The 20,353-nt window shown below is 33.7% G+C and overlaps 1 protein-coding gene across 20 annotated transcripts in view; it reads left to right on the plus strand.

The window, feature by feature from the left end:
* The window catches only part of MAPK10 (mitogen-activated protein kinase 10), a 417,591-nt gene that overhangs the window by 376,648 nt on the left and 20,590 nt on the right, over positions 1-20,353 (plus strand). For all 20 annotated transcript variants that reach the window (XM_036227746.1, XM_036227758.1, XM_036227751.1 and 17 more), the window contains one exon: positions 1,939-2,063. In XM_036227746.1, coding sequence (XP_036083639.1) covers positions 1,939-2,063 — 125 coding nt within the window. The remainder of the gene's footprint in view (positions 1-1,938; positions 2,064-20,353) is intronic.

Below are 20,353 nucleotides of genomic sequence, written 5' to 3' on the forward strand. Positions count from 1 at the left end.
TTCTGTACTTTTGTTGTTACTGTGAGCTTCAGATTGTCTGTTTAGAAGTAGCAGAAATCAAATCTCTGAAATTATCATTCCCAGAAAAATGATTAATAGAAATAAAAAACAAATTAGTCTTCCAGTCTAATTGAACTAGTGACTTTTTTGGTAAATATAAAAATAAGTAATTAAATATATAAAAAGTACATGAATTAAAATGTAACAACAGAAGAAAATACTGTCATAGGACATTTGAAAAGAATACACTGATACATTTTAACTGCAGTATGATCAAAATTGTTAAAAGATACATAAACAAAACAAGAGGAGAATATATCAGTAATATGAGTGATTGACTCTATATGGTGGGGTTAGTTGGTTTTTCCTGATTTTGTTTTAACTGATTTCTAAATTTTCTATAATTAATCCATATTTCCTTAATAATCAGAAAAATTAATTAAAATTGGCACATATCCATAGATTCAAACACATTGCCTTTTCTTAATTTAGCAAACCAATTTAAATTTTGTTCTCTTTAATTTGAAGTTTTACCATATATTTCAAACAAATTGAATATTTTTACCATAGAACTATCACATCAGTTTGGGACTATTTATGTAAAATTTTTTTTATATATTTTTAGAGATTTAAAACTGAGTGTCCTCTAGCAATTAAACAAATGTGCTTACTGATTATTACCACATAATTTTAAAAAATCTATTCCTAGAATCTCACACTGTACCTGGCACACGGTGAACATTTAAACTGAACCAGATCCCTCATGCCAATTTGGTTACTAAGTCTTGTGGATTCTTTCTCTCAGATCTGCCCCTTCCTCTCTATCCTTAAAGCTTCTGCTCCTGGTAAAGCCCTTACCATCTCCTGTCTTCAAAAAAGTCATCCCTGGAGCGCAGCAGAGGGAATGCAGTCAGCAGTAATGTAATGGCTAGGTGTAGAGCCAGCAGGGAGAAAGAGTAGTCTGGGGATCATTTCATAAACTATATAAATGTCTAACCAATGTACTGTATCCTTGAAACTAATAATAAAATTAAAATTTAAAAAAGTCACCCCTGACCACCTTGCCTCTCACTAGACACTGCTTTAGGCCCTTTCCCAGCTCAGAAAAGCTTTTAAAAAGAACAGTCTTTACCTATTTCATCTAATTCCTTTTTAAAAACTTTATTCTTTTAGATTTATTTTTAGTTATGTGAGCAAAAAATGTACATATTTTCCTCTCCTCAGAGGTAACTAGCATTTTAGTTTGTTGATTATCTTTGCAAACCTTTTCTATGCATTTATAACATATAAATAAAAGAAAATACTTGTTGTTTTGCTGAGAAGGGGCATATTAACACAAATGGCCTCGTGATCTAAGGCTCATTTTACAATTTTTTTTTTAACTTTACAACATATTCATGTGAGTACTTACAGATCTACCTCATTCTTTTAAATTGCCAGATATAGTTCCAAGGTGTGATTGTACCATAGCTTATTTGGTTCTTCTATAGATGGAAATTTAGACTGTTAAAATTTTTTTATTCCTTAGCCAAGCTGTGGTGAGCATCTCTTCTGTATGCATTACAAGAATATGTGCAATTGTTTTTCTAGGCTGTGCCTAAAAGTGGAACTGCTGAGTCATAAGGTATTCACATTTAAAATTTTAATAGATACTGCCAAATTTGCCTTCTAAAAAATCTTCATCAATTTACATTGCCATCAACGTGAATGAAATTGTCTGGTGTTAGTAGATATTACACCATCTTTTATTTTTGCAAATCTGATGGATAAAAAGATTTTAGCGTTTCATCTTGCACTTTCCTTAATCACTTGGTGGTTACCTGATGTTTGGGAGGAAGGTGGTAGTTGATCTTTGTATTTGTAATTTCCTTTCTATCCAATAAATTTCCTTGCCAAAATCAAAATTTTACTAATTGCTTTTCTCGCTTATCATTTCAGCCAGCCAAGCCAGGGACTTATTGTCAAAGATGCTAGTCATTGACCCAGCCAAAAGGATATCAGTGGATGACGCTTTACAGCACCCATATATCAACGTCTGGTATGACCCTGCCGAAGTGGAGGCGGTAAGGCATAAGCTTATTTTATTCTCCTTCCACAAATCATAGTAACTGGGTGCTCAGTGGTAAAAAATAGAAAAGAATTAGAACCCCAAAGAACACCCAAAGACCTTCATGAAATTCCGAAGTCACAAAGTTAATACTTCCCCTCTAAAAGTTATTTTCTTCTACCTGTGTTTTAAATGCATTTCCTTTTTTCAAGATTTCCTACGAGAGATAGTGATTTAGTCTAACACACCTGATCTGTCTGTGAAACACTTCTGTTTTTGTTAAATTGTTAACTCTACCAGTGTCTCCTCCTTTATATTTAATTATCAGCCTCTCCTGATGCAAAATAAATAGCAGAAAACATAACAGAGGATAAGTTAACTTTCCCTCTATTTCCTTGATGTCCGCCATTAATAAGTGTGGTGCTAAAAACATTTTGATTATAGAGCTTTTAACAGGCCATTGGTGACTGTGAGACCTTGCATAAATTAGATGAGAAAAATTGGGTATTCCAATAAAGACATTATTTCAGATTGATTCTAAATTGAATACCACAGTAAGATGTTTCTCCATATTTTAAATCCAGACATAGTTTAAGAATTTTTTCAAAAGCATAACTCTTTTTTATTTTATTTTATTTTTTACTATTTTTCAGCCATTTAATATCGTCTCTCCAATCACTGTCTTACATCTGTGCCTTACTCCTTTTCTCTGTGTGGAGTCAGGGCTGCACAGGCAAATGGGGTGTTGTTGTGGCCCATCTGTGTTTTATAGGCCTCGTGATGGGAAAGTCCTTTAGTCTCTGTTTTAAATGTTACTATCAGCAATGTTACCTTTTTTCCCATCAAAATCTCTTTAAATTAGAATACCTGTGTTAAATGATCTCATTTTTTTTTTACATAATACTTTCAAATTACTCTATTTGAATTAGTTCTTAATCTTCTATTTCGAATACTTTGCATTTGTTTGTTTTCTTGTGTCCTCTCTGTACCTCATTCTTGCTCAAAATATTTTTGATTTGTTTCAGCTTCTTTTCCTCTGCTTCTTTGTGTGCTTGCCCATGGCAGAGATGCAAGATCTGATAGGAGGGAGTGAGGAATAGGTAGAATTGAATTTTATAGACATATTATTTATAAAGCTACTTTTTATAGTCACCTAATTCTTGTGTGTTCAAAAATTTCAGAGTAAACACTTCATTGATAAATGAGTCAATTGTGAAACAGGTGTACAGTCCTGATGACATTTTCTTAAGACCTGCTTTCCTAAGCAGTTTTACGATGACGTTGAAATTCCAACTTGCTTCAAATTAATTTTTAGGCTCTTGATTGGATTTTTATAAAATAAAATCCTGGAAGCTAAATATCTTCAAGTATACTTACAATGCTCTTTATACTCAAAACATAATGTTCTTAAAACTAAAAATATAATCTCTTCCAATCTCTCACTCTTATGAAATACTTTCAAAGATGTTGTTGGGGTAAAATGAAGTAATGAAATAAATAAGAGAAACTATAATGTATATAGATGTGAAAATTAAGCATAATGATTTTTTCTCTGATTTTCAATAAAATAATTTATGTTGATAAAAAATTGTAGACAAACATAAATTGTTTGAACTTGTTGCTCCTTGTTTATTTTGATGATTTGGCATATTTATTTTTCCTTACATCTAATGTAATGTGTATAATCTGTTTTTAATGGATTGCAGCCTAGAGTTTAATTGGAGTCATAAAGTTTGTATTTATAATTCACTTGTAATTATGTTGCCTATAAAAGAGAGATTTGCTTAGAATCTGTAACAACATATTAACACATAGTTGCAATGAGTTTTTAAATTTATTTTAACTTTCTATGAAAATTTTCTTTTGAAGGATAAAAAGATGAAATTTAAGGTACTAAAATGTATAGAACCTCTTTTTTTTTTGCCCCAACCATTTCAATATTGTCATGTTGAGGACATGAACAGCAACAACATAAGGTATTATGAATTTTAGGGGAAAGAGCTGAAGGACCCTGAAGGTCAAGGAAAAGGGATCAGTTAATTTACAGAACAAGCAAGTATTTCACATCTAGTCTGGGATCATTGGTTGTACAAGGGTGAACGTATTTGACATCTAGACATGTTACAGTGAATAGGTTCCAATCCTGACCCTAGGGCAATGTTAGTTTATTACTATGTGAAATGTATCACAGAGGTCACAACTATTCCTAGGAGACAGACCCTGAGGATGCTAGGAGCAGTGGTCACTACGCTTTCTGCAATACCCTTAGAATTAGCGCCTTTGTTATTGCATGTGAACATATATTTAATATGTAAAATGACTTTTTACAGACACATGACAGAGCTATAATGAAATCATATGTTTTCTGCCAGGACTGATAAGACTATTTTGCAAAATAAACTCTGGCGGCATATATCTATAATCTAAATAAATGGAAGTATAAAATAATCAGAATTTCCATGATTAGAAGTTAGCCAGGAGATTCAAGCTTAAATAAATTTAAAGTAACTCACATGAGTTAGAGAGGGAAAGAAACTCAAAGATAAGAGGAAACGAAGGTAAGTTTTATTGGAAGAAGATAAAGCAAATCTCCAGAGAGGGATAAAGGAGAAAGTTCAAGAGAATGTGACGTCTTCGGGAAAAGTAGAGAAGAGAGTAGAGAAATGCTATTCATACTAATCTATTAATCATACTACAAGCTATCTTATCACATTTTTTTTCAAAAGTGCCAAATGAAAAGAGGAGCATATGAATGCTGTCATAATTCTGAGAGAAAATTATTCATGCAACAATGAAGTTGAAAATTTTTAAAATTAAATATCAAGGTTAATAGTGATCTGTGTAATAGTACATAAAGATTTTGAAGTTATATCTGCTCAAATCATTAGCGAGTTCTTATTCAAATACTGTTCAGAGTACTAAAAGTATGTGCCCCAAATAGAGCACAAAGGCCACATTTAATGCCAATGCTTTTTTGGGAAACAATTGGAAGGCATCCCAACTGTTTGTTGTTCATCAAAAGAGTAAAAATATGCACGAATGCAATTTACTGAGTTGTATGCGCCATCACAGGCGTGAAAAATGGGTTAGGTTTAAGTTTCTGTTCTGCCACTTACTAACAGGTCAACTTTTTAAACCTTTCTGCCACTCAGCACTTTTTAACTAAGAATAGGGAACAATCATACTTACTGCATAGTGCTCTGAGAATTTAAAGCATTAATTACATAAAGTGCTTAGTACAGTATTTGTCAGCTAGTAAGGGTCTTATAAATTATTATTATTATTATTATTATTATTATTATTATTATGACTTTTACAGGTAAAGTTTTACTACTGTTTGATACCAGGAAAGATAGATATATACTTGGTGAAAACACCAGCTAGCTAAGAAACTGAAGAAATAGTCTACAATATTAAAAATAAATCACTGAAAATGATCTAGTTCCTACAAGATTTTAAAATTTTGGTCTTTTATTTTTTGCTGATGTACATTCACCTTTATCTTGCCGAGTGTAAGAGGATCCAGTGCCATTATTTTAAATCAAAATAAAGAGAAATTATACTGTTCATAAATCCTCATTGTCACTATCCTTAGGAAACTAGGGGATATTGAGGGCTGTTTGTGGAAATCAGTTTTTACATGGTGCTCTGTTGGAGGGAAATATGGAAATAGTGAGGATCAGTTGCCTTGTTTCTTATCAGATTCTTGAGTTTAAAAGCCCTGCTAAGGTAGAGGGGGACTCTTACCCTGTAACCCCTGAGAGAAAGGGTGTAGAGACCCGTTAGGAAGATTTTCTCAAGCTAAGTAGGAACTGATTCACTATGTGTCAGAACTTATAAAAAGGGAAATTAAGAAGGACATGGTATGTGACCATTTCTTTTAAACTCCAGAACACCCTGAGAAAGTGCCTGCATGCTTCTGGAGTTGCTCTGCATTGCTGGGGGTGGGAGAGGGAGAGGGAATGAAGGAGAGGGAGAGACGTGCCCCTCCAAAGACATCGAACCAAAGTAATTATCAGAAGGAAGCCAGTTAAAAACATGTGAGGCCACAGAAGGACATTTCTTTATTCCTCAGTTCATGACATAGATATGTAAATTTTAACATTGCTTATATCTGAAAATCTGTTCAAGGCAAATCTTAAAAGAGAGTTTAGACATCATTATATAATGGTTTTGTGCAGCAGTTCAGCAAACATTCAGAATGTCAGCTGTATAATTGTGAGCAGCTACAGGGACACAGGACCAGAAATCATGAGGAAAGCAGAACAGGGCTAGGCATGGGACCAGAAAGCACTGAGAAGAGAATCAGAAGCTTGTGGTCAAAGTGGTGCAGGTTCCAGAGCTTGGTCTGAGTGATCCCGAGTGAGAGCTGTTGTAGATATGTGGTCAAATCAGATAGGGGAGACAGATAAGACCGGTTCGGAAGAGACATGTGTCTAAGGTCGGAGGTCTGAGCAGATGCCACACAAAAGGACATTTAAACAGTGGCAAAACTAGGGCTATTTTCTGATTTCAGTATAAATGTCAAGAGCAGATACTTTTGGAACAATCCAGAAATTAGCAACATTAGGAAGCCACTGTTTATCCTAGAGCAAAGAGATGATTTACGGGAGGCCAGGGATGAAGAGCGATAGCTTGTCCAGTGGGATCTGCAGTTATAGTCACAAAAGAGATACAGCTGCTTCTGGAAAGAGGAATGGGAAGAGGTCTGGCTTCTCCCCACTCCTCCGTCTCCTAGTAGTATCTCCCTCCTGTTGTACTATGTCAGCCCAAGTCTTGGCATAAGAATATTTCTCATTGGGTCTTTAGTTGAATGTATGTACTTCCTTCCTTTTATATGTTGGTATCACTTTTTCAGTTGTTTGTTATCTGGTTGATAAAGAGCCTGAAGCCTGTGGAGCCAATGCTGGAAAACATGTGCATGGGGAGAAAGAGGGAGTCAGCCATCTGTTTTCCTTTAGGTTGCTTTAATTCTACTTTTCTGCTGTTGATTAGGTAAAATACACTAAAAAGACCTCTATCCTTCCTTCTTCTCACACACCCCTTTATTTCTTCCTTCGTTGTATTTCCTTCTCTTCTTAGCCTTTCCTGTTTTAAATCTAGATCTACAGAGCTATTTACATAGGCTTTGATTATTTGATTTTCATTCAGTTAATAGCTAATGGAAATTTTTATTGACTGAGAATTTTATCTTATCTCCAGCTGATAAGTTAATTTCTCCAAATATGGATTTTTTTAATCTCATTTAACTATTTAACTTGTTTAGTGTATAATTTTCTGAATGTAAGAAGAATCTGTAATAATTTGTCCCCTTTAATATTATTTACTTATAACTAAAGTGCAATGACTGTCTTTTCATCTTAATCAGATATGCATCAATTGCTTTGAATTAACAAATTATGATCAATCATGATGATCACTTCTTAAGGTATATAAATGTTAAATAACTATGATGTACACCTAAGTCTAATACAAAATTGTATGCTAGCTATATTTTAATAAAAATATTTCTAAAAATTATGGTCATCTGTCTCTAGCTATGATTTAAAAAACTATTTGGCTTTGAATATAAATCCATGTCCTGACCAGGATTTAGTAGCTGAGATGCATAGATTATTATTGAATAATCAAAGAATCCTGAAATTGGCATAGTAAGTAATGAAAAGAATTCATTTGTTGTTTAAAAATTCATCTATAAATATATTGAGTTTCTGGGGCATTCAAAAAAAATTTAAGTGGTTAAAGATGATTGGTGGGAAATTATCTTCATTCTCTACTTCTAATTCTCTTGAATATGTTTTTATAGTAAAAACCATAAAAATTTGATTATAAATATCATATATTAACTTGCTCTATTAAACCTACTACATGAATAAGTTGTTGTTTATCTTAACTTTCTTTTCATTAACTATGGCTTAGCCAGTTGTATTCCACTAAATTCTCTGATGCTATATAGGTACAGCCACTTTTCGTAAGGAAAAAAATCTTTCTTTAGATGCTCTCAGTCATTCCCATTTGTATTTAAATTTGGAAAACATAGTTTTTTCTTTCCAATTTGCAACTAGATGTGTCACTATATATGATAAAGCACATCAATTGAATTTTCTCAGGAAAATTCTATATAAAAAATTCTATCTGAAGGAAATTATTCTCAAAAAATTTCTCAGATTGTTTCTAGCATTTTAAGAATATCAAACAAAATTATATGTAAATTATCTTAAGTAGTTGCACAAGTAGGACAAACTACCCCATTCCAGAGCATAGAAAAGAAAATTAACAATGATACCTGAAATATTTAATATTTAATGTTAGTGATTTTATTTCATAGTATGTTTTAGCATTTGCTATGCATTTTAAATTTGATGATCAGTCTGGATATTTCTCCAGTGCCCATCACTAGTGTGGTCTGTACTCTGTGCGCAAGTCACATGTGACCTTTTGTGGTCAGGAGTTGGGAAGGTGAAGAGGTTCCTGAGTGCTGTTGTGAGGTGAAATATCATTGTTCTCTTCTCCCCATTCTAAAGTGGCCATGATTTAAATTCTGTTTTTCAGACTAAATGTCCCTATGAATTCTTTCAAATATGATTTGTTCTACTCATATGGAGTTGATAAACTGGCCAAATCCCTCTCTCAGCTGTTCTCTCTATCTGTCCTGACACAAAGACTACCTCTTTGAGTCTTATGATTTCTTCTTATTATAGCATGCATCATGCTGTGAAAAAGCTAGTGGAACACCCTAGCAGGCCTAATTTGAGAAATAGTTCAGTGCCACCTATCTGTCATGGAAGACCCCTTTAGTATGGAGTTGAACTCTAAGCACGTTTATTAACTCAGGATGTATATAAATTTAGAAATAAGTAGGAAGAAACATGAGCTACATTGGATATAAATTTGATGCACTAATTATGTGTTTAATTATAGAAAGAGCAATTCATATTTTGTGACTCTCATTTGCTTTGTGAAAGTCAAACCAATGTCTCTAATTTCTAATATCTGCCATTTGTGGAATTGTAAATTTCCATCTGTTCATACTGATGTGTTCTTTCAGCAGCAAAATGTGAGCAATTTACTAATTGCCTTCCAGAGAAAATATAACTTCCGCTGCATTTCTCATGCCCAGTGCCTCAGCTATTAAAGTGAAGATATCTTTTGAATCACATTTGGATTGTTTTTGATTCCATTTATTATGTTGGTAGGAGATTGTCAAAATGTTTGTTGTAGATAGATTTAGCCACCTACTTTTAGTGGCCCCTCTTCATACACGATTTATGAGAAGAATTTGTACTTCGCTCAAATGCTAATTCATTTGTCTTTAATTTTAGCAAATTGTTTTACTGAAGAAAGACATTCTTCTCGATTTCATATCATTGAGATATTTAGAGTTCACCGAACATCTAAGGTTCTCAAGTGTCTAAGCTGGACTAATTTATTCTCAGGAGGCGTTGCTGTCTGATAGAGTCTGTGTTCAAGTTTTTCTTTTTTATATATTACCTTGAGCCCTTTAGACAGTGAATATTTTAATCTATTAGATAGACCACTGAAGAAGAAGACTTTTAAAAAGGTGAGGAGGGAACAGAAATTATTTTTCTAGAACATTTTACATCTGGTGCTCTCTGAAAGGCTGAGTTGTGATGTTCAGTTGAGTTCTTCCAAATCTATGATTGTTTTTCTTTTCTTCTGTCGACCTCTTATATATTGTGAGATCCACCTACTTACCACAAGGGAATAGAAATTTGTGAGAATATATTTTATTTTCTTAGCATTTTTTACCTTGGAAAGAGATTATCTGATTGTGGCATCTGCCTAGGATGAAAGAAAAAAAAAATGCTTTTATGTTGTAAAGCTACTCCTAAGAGATAAGCAAAAAAGTCAATGTCACAAATTGTAAAGTGTTCTGTTAATGAAAACTTACCAAATTTTATAGTAAGAGAAATAATAAAAAGAGAGAGAAAGAATAGAAGTAGGTCAAAATTGAGAATCTCTGTTAGACAGCTTTGCCTTGGCAGAAAGTTCAGAGAAATGGTTAATCTCTAGGAAACATAATTATTTGGTAATTTCATCCTTGCCTAGTTTGCCCCTTGCAGTGTTGCTAAAGTAATCAAACTACACTGTTCTCTCCCCCAAATTTTTTGTTTGTCATAAAAGAATCTCTTCTTAACTACTGTGTATGTAAGTTCAAGGGCAGCTCTCTGGTACTCCTACTCATCTTTCAATCATTATGAGTATTTTCATTATAGAACTTTTATTGATAAGGAAACCAATACTGCTCTGCAGAGGTGGTGATCTATCTTCAAGGTCCACATATTAATTATTACATATAAATCTTGTAATTAAAGACTACCTATGTTTTATTCCCAGTACTAATTTTATTTGGTAGGTAGCCCTGTTTAAGTTTCTAAATCTCCTCTGGTTTGCTATTTAAAATGTTTTTCTCTGCTTTATCTTTACTAGATTCAATGAGGTTTAATTGCGTGATGAACTTTTAAATAGCATATTCTCTTTTTTAAAAAATCCTAAAATATGAAGTTGCTCATCTTGCACAATTTAACAGAACAAATGCTTATTGCATTCATGTGCTGTGCTGAATGCTGTAGCAGAGGTAAAGAGGGGAGCATTTTCCTGCTCTTCAAAGTTCACAATCTAGCTCTAAGCCCTCTTCTCCTGGGATTAATTAACTCCTAGGAGTTCCTTAGATGGGTTTCTGAGGACTTGTGAAAAACATACTAAAATTATATGCCTATAATTATGGGCGTACATCTTCCTAAGGATATAGTTTATGAGCTTTATAAGATTTTTGGAGCTTTTGCCTCTAAATTTAATTCTCAATATTTTAAAATATTGGATGACAGGGCTACAAAAATATGAATATTTACTATTAGAGTTAACAGTCTTCTATAGATATAACTAAGAAATTTAATGCACGTAGAAAATCTATTTATTTTCTTGAGGTAATTTTTGCCTTGTACAAAAAGCTTTTATATCTATAAGAGTCTTACTTTTTTTTAAGGAAGAAGATATAGGGAAAATTGACAAATAAATATAAAGCACTATGATTTCAATTTTTATTATTATTTAAAAAATTTATTGAAAATATGAAAAAGTTCCCTATGGTTTTATGCAAGCTAAAAGTGACATTGCTTCAAGAAATAGAAATTAATAACTAATGTCTACTTTTCATATAGCTGGCTCTTTTCTTGTGCTATGAAGTTTTCAAGAGTTCATTTGGTAGGTTGGTTTAAAGTTTTTCAGGGCATTATTCTGCAACAAATAACACATTTCATGAGAATGACAGGTCCAACTATCCTCATATGTTGCTTCCACTTTGTTTCTTCTAATGAAGAATTTATTTCCTTAGCACTAGCCATTTTTCTCTGCCGCGTTTGTCTCCAAAGATTTTTGTTTATTTCTTTGTCCATTTTCTAAGTTCATTATGTCATATATTGCAACATAAAAGTGAAAAAAACAAAAACATAAACAGGAAAAACACATAAAAGGCCTAATTTCTTGACTATGCAGAGGGGATCATAGGGTTAAATTAATCAACCATCTGTTTCAGAAGTCCTGCTTAGATTTGTTTATGCTGTCAAAGTAGGGGACAAATTGAGAAGTTTCACATTCTAGGAGAGGAGGAAATTGTTAGAAAATATAATCCTTAATGACACTGAAAATGCCTATGTGTGGTCATGTGAAAACAGACAATTATTAAATCTGAATGATGTTTATTTTGACTTTTTTTAGCCCAAAATGAAAACTGTAGAGATGAAGCTAGCATGTCATTAGAATTGTACTAAAACTCAAAATCTATAGATTGAAAGTCTGAGAAGATAAAGAATAAGAAGAAGGGTAGGAAGCATTCTTGAGTGCTAAATCATGGTAACCTTAAGATTCAGGGAAAAGGCTGGATCCGAACATTTTTTTCCCAATAGTAGAACCATTGCTTAGGCCCTAGGGAATCCATTATATGTGAGGGGAAGGTAAAATGAATTCACCCAATGATGAAACAGAATATTGAAAAGGTTACACTCCCTTTTTACAAGTCTATTAAAAGTTTATGGTCTTTCACAGAGTATGTGCTATAGTAAAATTATTATGTCCCTTTCTAATGGCAAGATAGTCATAAGAATGATAAAAACCACTTCCAGAACTTGCTACAGGTTTGATATGAGACTCACAGGGTAATTTGTGAAATATTGGCCCATGATATCTTATGAAAGAATGGAATTTATTGTTTATGAAAAATGCTTTAATTGGTAACCAAAAGAAATTCCCCACAGTTTGTAATTTCAGAGAGAGTCTGATTTCCATCTTTATGGGGTTTTGGAAAGCTGAACTCCTTTCATGTTCCTCTGGAAGAAATGAGAGAGCAAATAGCTTTGCCTCAAGCACTTTTTCTGAAAATTTCTTATCTAAGATGTTTGTTATTTTGGATTAAATTCAGCAGAAAGCATTTTTGGTGACTGTTTCATGACACATGCACCAGACTGCTGTTTTCATAGTATGACAATCTGTCAGCACTTCTTGTTCTGAAGCAGGCTCGTTCATATTCCCTGCTCATTGCCTTGTGCCTCCTTTTTTTGTATCACAAAGAAAAGTTTATTCCTAACCAGGATTCTTACACATACAGTCACAGAAAATCTTAAGTAATGAGTACCTTCTGCATGAATAGATTTAGCAACAATATAAGCAAAAAGTTTGGCTTTCAATGAGTTAATTTATAACAATGTGGCATATACTCTAGCTTCCTCAAACTAGACAATGAGCGAGAACAGCATGTGGTGACCAAGGTCATGATACAAGGAGACAGTAGAGTACAATGGGAACCACTCAGGATCTACAACTAGAAGACCCAGATGCAAGACCTTATTCTACCTTGGATAGATCGACTTTGGTTGCTCCCTAAATCTTTATTGAGCTTCAATTACACATGGCCATTGAGGACTCATTAATTAATATTAATAAATATTGTTCATTTAGTTCCTGTTACTTAGCAGCTTATAGTATAGTAGGGTTGATAATGAATAAATGAGAAATTTTTATCACTCTGGTAAATTCTATGTAAAGGGAAGTACAAAGTGCTACAAAAGCCAAAAGAATAATGTATTACCCATCTTTTATAGACATAGGAGACTTTAGGAGCAAGAAAAGTCTTAAATGGGACCAAAGCATGGCAAGAGTTAGCCAAAGGAAAGGGAGGTAGAGGAGCAGGATCCTCTAAACAAAGGAAGCAGCCTGGTCGAAAACTAGAAGAAAAGAGAGAGACCTTCTTGCAGTTTACCTGAGGAGCTTTGAGGTAATTCAGTGTGAACAGTGAAGAGACCAGTGAAAAATGTAAACAGAGACCAGGTTAGGAAGAGGAAGCACCTTTAATTCATCCCCAGTGAGCACTCATGTGTTTTGTAGACCATCCTTTCTGAGTGATGGGATGATGAAGCTTAGTAGAACAACTAGTAAGGAAGCTAGTGAAGTAGTTAAGAGATGATGATAAAATGAATTTCAATGGCAGTGGGGATGAACAAAGAACAACAGATCTTTTGGGTGATATAATTGTCACAACTAATCTTCACCTAGAATATATCTTACAATGTCTAAAAAGATATTATATGTGACAGTGCTCAATAAACTTTGAAAACACATAATGTTACTAGAGAGAGACATTTTAGCTTATGAGTGTAATTGAAATAGTCTAAACCTAACAGTTTTAACCTATATGACATAAGAGAAATTAAAATGTAATTTATTTCTATCTTATTAACCAAAAAACTTAATTAGAATAACTTACTTTAAAAAATTAGTCCTTATACTATTTCATTACTGAATGAAAAGGTGTGCTATGTTTTAAGAAAATCCACTGTATGAAATATGTTAATGAATGAAAAAAATAGTGCCGACGGGCATGTCTTGCATTAGTATTTAGTTTTCTGTGATTGTGTTTGCAAAGAGAAAACTTATGTTTCTCAACATTTTCTCTTCCACAACATATCTGAGAAACTTAATCATCAATTCATTATGGTCTGCAACTCATCAGCAGTCATTAAAGCAGTGATTTTTGATGGGCTGTGTGGAGTATGTCAGATTTGTGGGGGCAAATTATTAATTGGAAATAATTTCTTACCCACTCAGGTGATTCTGTTCCACACCTAATCAGCCAACCCCTGCCCCCAGCACCCTGTCCCAACCACACATACATTAGAAATTATTGCTCTGGGAACAACTTGAGGATTAGGGTTTTGTCTCAATCTTTTGTATCATCTGTGTAACTACATGTTTCTAGCACACTGTAAGTTCTCAGAATAATTAATTGAGTTAATGAAATGTTTTAATCACTTTCATTTTGTCTATTTTATTTAAGCTTCTAACACATGTTTCTGTTCTGCATTATCTCAGCCAAAATAACTCCTACCTCAACTTTCTGGTACTTTTATTTCCATTTTTACAGAATTTTAAAATGACTTATACACAGTTCCACAGCTAAAAACCAAGGTTCTAAGCCAGTGCTCATTTCATTATGTCACAATGTCCTTTAAAGAGTTCTGTTTTTCTTCACGAAGGTCTTTTAGTAATTTACATACTAATGAAATATGGAATAGAAATGAATTTACAATAACAATAGTTATCATTTTTTTCTGATAAGCATCTTGTGCATAAAAGTGGTACGTGAATGTTTTCTTATATAATTTGGCACATTTATTGACTCATGTAGGTGGAAGAGATAGTAATCATTTGATTAGCAGAATTCTTTATACCTGATTGAAACATTCTATTAATCCGGGACCTTTATGCTATGTTTTAAGATTTTTCAGAGAGATCAGTGCTAGGAGAAGAAAAAAATAAAGATTTTTAATGAAAGAAATTACATATTTTTATATTAAAAAAAGGATTTGAAATTGAAAAAATTAAATTTTAAGTTAAAATACATTAGTATTCCTATAATGTCAGGAAAGTATAAGCGAATCAGTTCCTTAATAAACTTTCTAATTTTGTAATTGTATATGTATTACTGTGGATATACTGTGGATCCCTGTCCTGAGGATACTTATTCACATCAACTGGGGGGACGGTTTTCTCTGGTTAATGTCTCTAGGATGTATTGTTATTGAGTCATGTTCCTGATACAGACATGCTCAAAATCTTTTCCCCCTTGCTCATTTTGCTTCTGTTTTGTGACTGTAAAGCAGAGATGCAAATGACACGTTACCTTAAAAGGCTGACTAAGTAATATTTGTGTTCTACGTGTTGATTTTTCACCCAGCATGTTTTTCTAGCTCCTTTTAGCTCCTTTTTGTCCTATAACATATTAATGAGGCTAATATGGCCTTTTGCCCATGGGATGTCTTGTAATAAAATCTTTCGTTTCTCCTAATTTTACGTTAGCATTTTTTTTCTTTAGAACCTTTCACATCCCATTATTTTATCACACTGTATGTTGAAATAATCCATTTTTATGCTTATCTCTCCCAAATCCACTGCTCTAAAGTTCCTTGGGAGCAGAAATCCAGCTTTACCTACCGAGTATAGAGAACAGTGAGAGCAGTGGCTGTTGCATATTTTATGATTAACAAATGTCATTCTAATTTAATTAAACTGTACTCTGCTGAGCACTTCTCCAGTGTTTGTAAAACCTTTCTCATATCCAATCATATTTAAGCCTCAGGAAAACTCTAAAAAACTAATGATTGTCTTCAATCAATCTTACTGATCTTACCATCTAAATATATCCTCATTCAAACTACTCCACACAAACATCATCTCTACCCTGCACTATATAATGGCCTCTAACTCGTCTCTCAGTTCCACTTTTGTCCCCTGTGGTCTAGTGGTCTATTCTCCAGAATGCCTAGAGGTGTTTTTTGTTTTTTGTTTTGTTTTTTAATGTAAAATAGAGTACATAATTCCTCAAGTAGTACTCTCCAGTGGCTTCTCATGCTATTTATAATGAAAGCCATGACTTACGAGGCTTTCTTCAATGTTGTTCTAAACTTTATTAGAACTCAGAGTAAGAAAGGTGTTTTACGTAGTGACTCAGCATGTGTGCACACACGCACACACACATACACACTAAGGAAAACCTTCATACTCTGATGTTTTCTATTTCTGTCTACTCTTCTTGGTTATATTAAAAGGTGTTAGTAATGATTTACCAATTTGTTTCATGACTAGAGTTTAAAAAGCATTGCTTTACTTGATCTGGTCCTATTTTTTAAATTTCATTTTCTATGCCCCAACCCTTTCCACCTGGCTCCAGTGTACTGGTCTCCTTGCTGTTCACCAACAATGACAAACAAGCTTCCCCCATCAGGGTGTTTGCATTTCGGTTTCTTCTGCATGGAACAGTCTTCTTCCAGATATTGACATGGCTCCCTTCATTACTCTATTCAAATATTTTAACAAATGTTATCTTCTCAAAAAATCTTTGTCAAATATCTCTTATGTACAATGTATAGTGTTTGACTCTGGTGAACAAAGATACTGTTTTTGTCCTCAAGACCTTGTCCCCACAGTTTAGTGAAAAATAAAGCTAGTAAATCTTGAGAGAGAAGTAGCCCAAGTTTTAGGCTTATTGAAACACATGGAAAAACTCAACTTGATAATGTGGGTTAGAGAAGGCTCCCCAGAGGAATTATTATCTAAATAGTAACTGGAAGATAAAGTAAGAATTATCCAAGCGAAGGAAGACAAGCAAAAGAAAGAGTTGCGCAAATTCCCGGGGCCGAGAGATGGTTGGGAGAACTGTACATCTTTGATGGTGACTCAGTGGAGAAGGGTGAGAAATGATTTGGTCTGGTAGGCAGGTAAGAGAAGAGTCTTTAAACATTGTGATGGAGCATGCGCTCTATCCTAAGGGCGAAGGGAAGCAATTCAAAACTTCCAAGCAGAAGAATAGTATTATCAGATCTGAACTTCTAAAAGGCCTCTCTGTCTGGAAAGAGGGATTAGAATAGAGAAAAGGCAGATGGAAGGCAGAGGATTATTTGGTAGTAAGGTAGGTTAGAATAGATGGTGGCCTGAGAGTAGATGTGGGCAGAAGATTAAAGAGATGTTTAGAAGCTAATAATCAATGAAATGCAAATGATTAGATTTCGGGCTTAGGGAGGTAGAATTCAAGGATGGCTTACAGCATATAGTAGTTAATAAATAGGTGTTAAATTAATAAACATAAAAAGATTTAAGACTTGGACACTGAGTGATTGGTGGTACAATTAACCTTTTTGATTAAAAAACTAAAAAAAAATTAATTTCCAAGGAACAGTTAAGAGATTTTCCATTTTCAAGATACGATTAATTTTTCGATGGTATAAAGCCAGTAAATTTGAGACCTAACATCTGAGAAACCTATAGAACAGAATAAAAATAAAGAAAACTGAATTTAACTTTCTTGTTAAGACACTGGAACATTATTTAAGTTTTCTAATCATGCTCAGTTCAAATTATAATTAAAATTTGTATTATTAGCCTTTAAAGCTTCCTTAGTGCTATGATGTCTCTAAACATTAGTGCTTTCTATATATAATGAAACATACTACAGTATTTATTCCATTTACAAGTTCTCAAGAGAAGTTGGTCGAATTACCTGGAATGATATTTATTATATAGTTGAGAACCACTGGTTAAAAGCAATTTGATGAAAATGATGAACTCACATTCAAAGCACCTTTTACTTGATGTTTGATTTTTTCAACCACAAGATGGCAGCATCACAATGCAGTGCACTTACTGACCCCTCTACTGAGTGGCTGTGACAATTTATATCTGCAATACTAATTAGTACCATGTTGAGGCTCCTCCAGTTAGAGACAGCATTGACTTTTTTCCCCCTGTTGTTCTCTGTTGCTTTGTTTGTCTAAGAAAACTTTTAGATATATTTATTTAAACAGGCCAAATTAGCAGGAACTACATTCTAAGCTATAGTTGGGTGGAAAAATGGGAAGAACGTGGATTTTGTATTCAGATAGATTCGAGTTTAAATATTGCTTCTGCTGCTTACCAGTAAGTAATTTAATCTCTTAGCTCTTCAGTTGTATGCCTAGAAGAGGAGGAGGGTAGTTATAAGGACTAAATGAGATAATGTATGAAAATCAACTATGTATATAAAAGGTACTAGGATGACAAAGTTGTTGAGGAGGAAAGTGATAATGCTGTGATATAGCCAGTTACATAAAGTCCAAGAAAATGCAGGAAACAGTACTTTTTTTATGTACAGTCAATCTTTCTTCTCTATGTGTGGGTATCTTTTTCCCTCCGTGCTCTCAGTTTCCATTGATGTTTGTACAAATAAACATGCTCTCGCCACCTTCATTTTAAAGAACAAATAAACTAAGTCAATATTTTTTTTTACTGCACCTTTAGCAATAAAAGGTATTATTAGCAAAGGAAGTACCTTCTACCTTTATAATCAAGTTTTTGTAAAAAAAAAAAAAATTAGCCTTTGTTTACTCACGATTACTATAGTTCACTTCTCAAACCTTGAGACTGCTTTATTTAAGATCATCAGTGGCTCCTAAGTGCCAAGTTCAAAGAAAGTTGGCATCTCATGCCCCTTTGCCATTTGAATAGGCTGACAACAACCTCTTTCCTGACACAGTTTCTTCTTGATTGTTGTAGTGACACCACTCTTGCTCCCCCGTCTTTATAGCTACCTGAATTGTTTTCTCTTCCCTTAGAAACATGGCTCCCAGGAGTTCTCTCCTATAGCCCTCATGTCTTTTCTCCTTGGGAATCTTTTCTTTGACTATAGTCTTAATCTTAATCACCACAAATGGCACTCAGATCTATATATTGTCCCATCTAGCTGTCAGTTCAGATCTGTAACTCTAACAATCACTGGAATTTAAACTGGAATTTCAAAATTAACATGTAGCACATTGATCTGACATATCTCCTATTCACTCAGATCTGCTCCTCCTCTTTCCTCACATTGCACCTTTCAATCCAGGGCACTCCTTTCACCCATATGACTGAACTATGCTATACTCCTCCCTCTGCCCCTTCATACCCAAATTGTCAAGGCTTATCAGTTCCTCACCACCACTCCCACAAGATTCTTCTAAAGGTGTTATTCAGTGTCATAATTCTTTCGGTTCTTGCCTCACACTTACTTTTTAACACAGCCTGGTCTGACTTCTGCACCAAAACAATCCTTGGTAAGGTCACTAACTCTGTTGTGCCATTTTCACGTCCGTATTTATCCTCCTTCCCTCCCTTACAAGAGGCTCTGGGAGCACTGTTTCAAATGTTCGCTTGCACTTGAATCTCCTTCTTGGTCCCCGCTTGGGTACCCAATATAAGACAATCTAGGAAAGAAGAATCAATGAAGTTAAGTTTCCAGAGACAGATTTTCTTAACTTTTTATCTCCCATTGTGGGGTACTTCTAACTCACAAGACTTTTAAAGGCATTTACTTCACTGGTGGTATGAGATTGTTTTATTTCTATTCAAAAGCATTAACCTAGTTCCTAAAACTTGCCTAAGGAATTTTTAAAAACCAATTGATAGTGCATTACAAGCTGCGATTTGTCCACTTTTAGAAGGCAGTGAATTTTTGGTAATTAGAAACCAAGTCATTGTTTACTGCATAGTAAGGCCACAATATAGAGAAGCTATTTTATTCTGGAAAAGAACTATATTTAGTCAATTTATTTTGATAATTGCACATATCGCTATTACATTTTTATTAATTTGGTAGATTGTTGGTAAGATGTTAAACAAATATTGCACCCCATTGTGGGTGATGAACTGTTCTGGGTGCTACAGAATATAAAGTTTTAGAAGAAAATAGAACATACTAAATGGTCATCAGCTAAAAGTAAATAAATAAATAAAAATAAATAAAAGTACATATCATTTAGTGTAATATAAAAGTCTTATGTCTAAATATTTATTTTCTAATCAGATTAAAATTTAAAGAAGTTCTACTTATCGAAAAATTTATATCCATTTGGAAAACTTATTCTATATGTATAGACTTAAGGAAATATAAAATCAAGTTTTGCACATTTTCTTAAATGGATTGTTCTGACCTAATTTTATACTAAACTTTACCCTTCTTGGCTGAAAGCTTACAATAAATCATGCATCTTTTGTCAGTCCTCAAACTGCAAAAGTTAATAAGAAAAAGCATATTCCAATACGACTTAATACCATTTTCTTTGATCCAGCTGCTGAATTAGTAGAGAATGCACACACTGAAAGACAGTGCTATTTAAAGCTCTCATTGGCGTTTTCAACAGGGCAGCAGAACACAGACAAAAGTGAAACAAAACCATGTTGCATGCTTAATTAGGATAAAAGAAGCGGAAAATAAACACCAAC

This window comes from Rousettus aegyptiacus, unplaced genomic scaffold, assembly GCF_014176215.1.
Source record: "Rousettus aegyptiacus isolate mRouAeg1 unplaced genomic scaffold, mRouAeg1.p scaffold_m13_p_10, whole genome shotgun sequence".
Taxonomy (NCBI): Eukaryota; Metazoa; Chordata; class Mammalia; order Chiroptera; family Pteropodidae; genus Rousettus; species Rousettus aegyptiacus.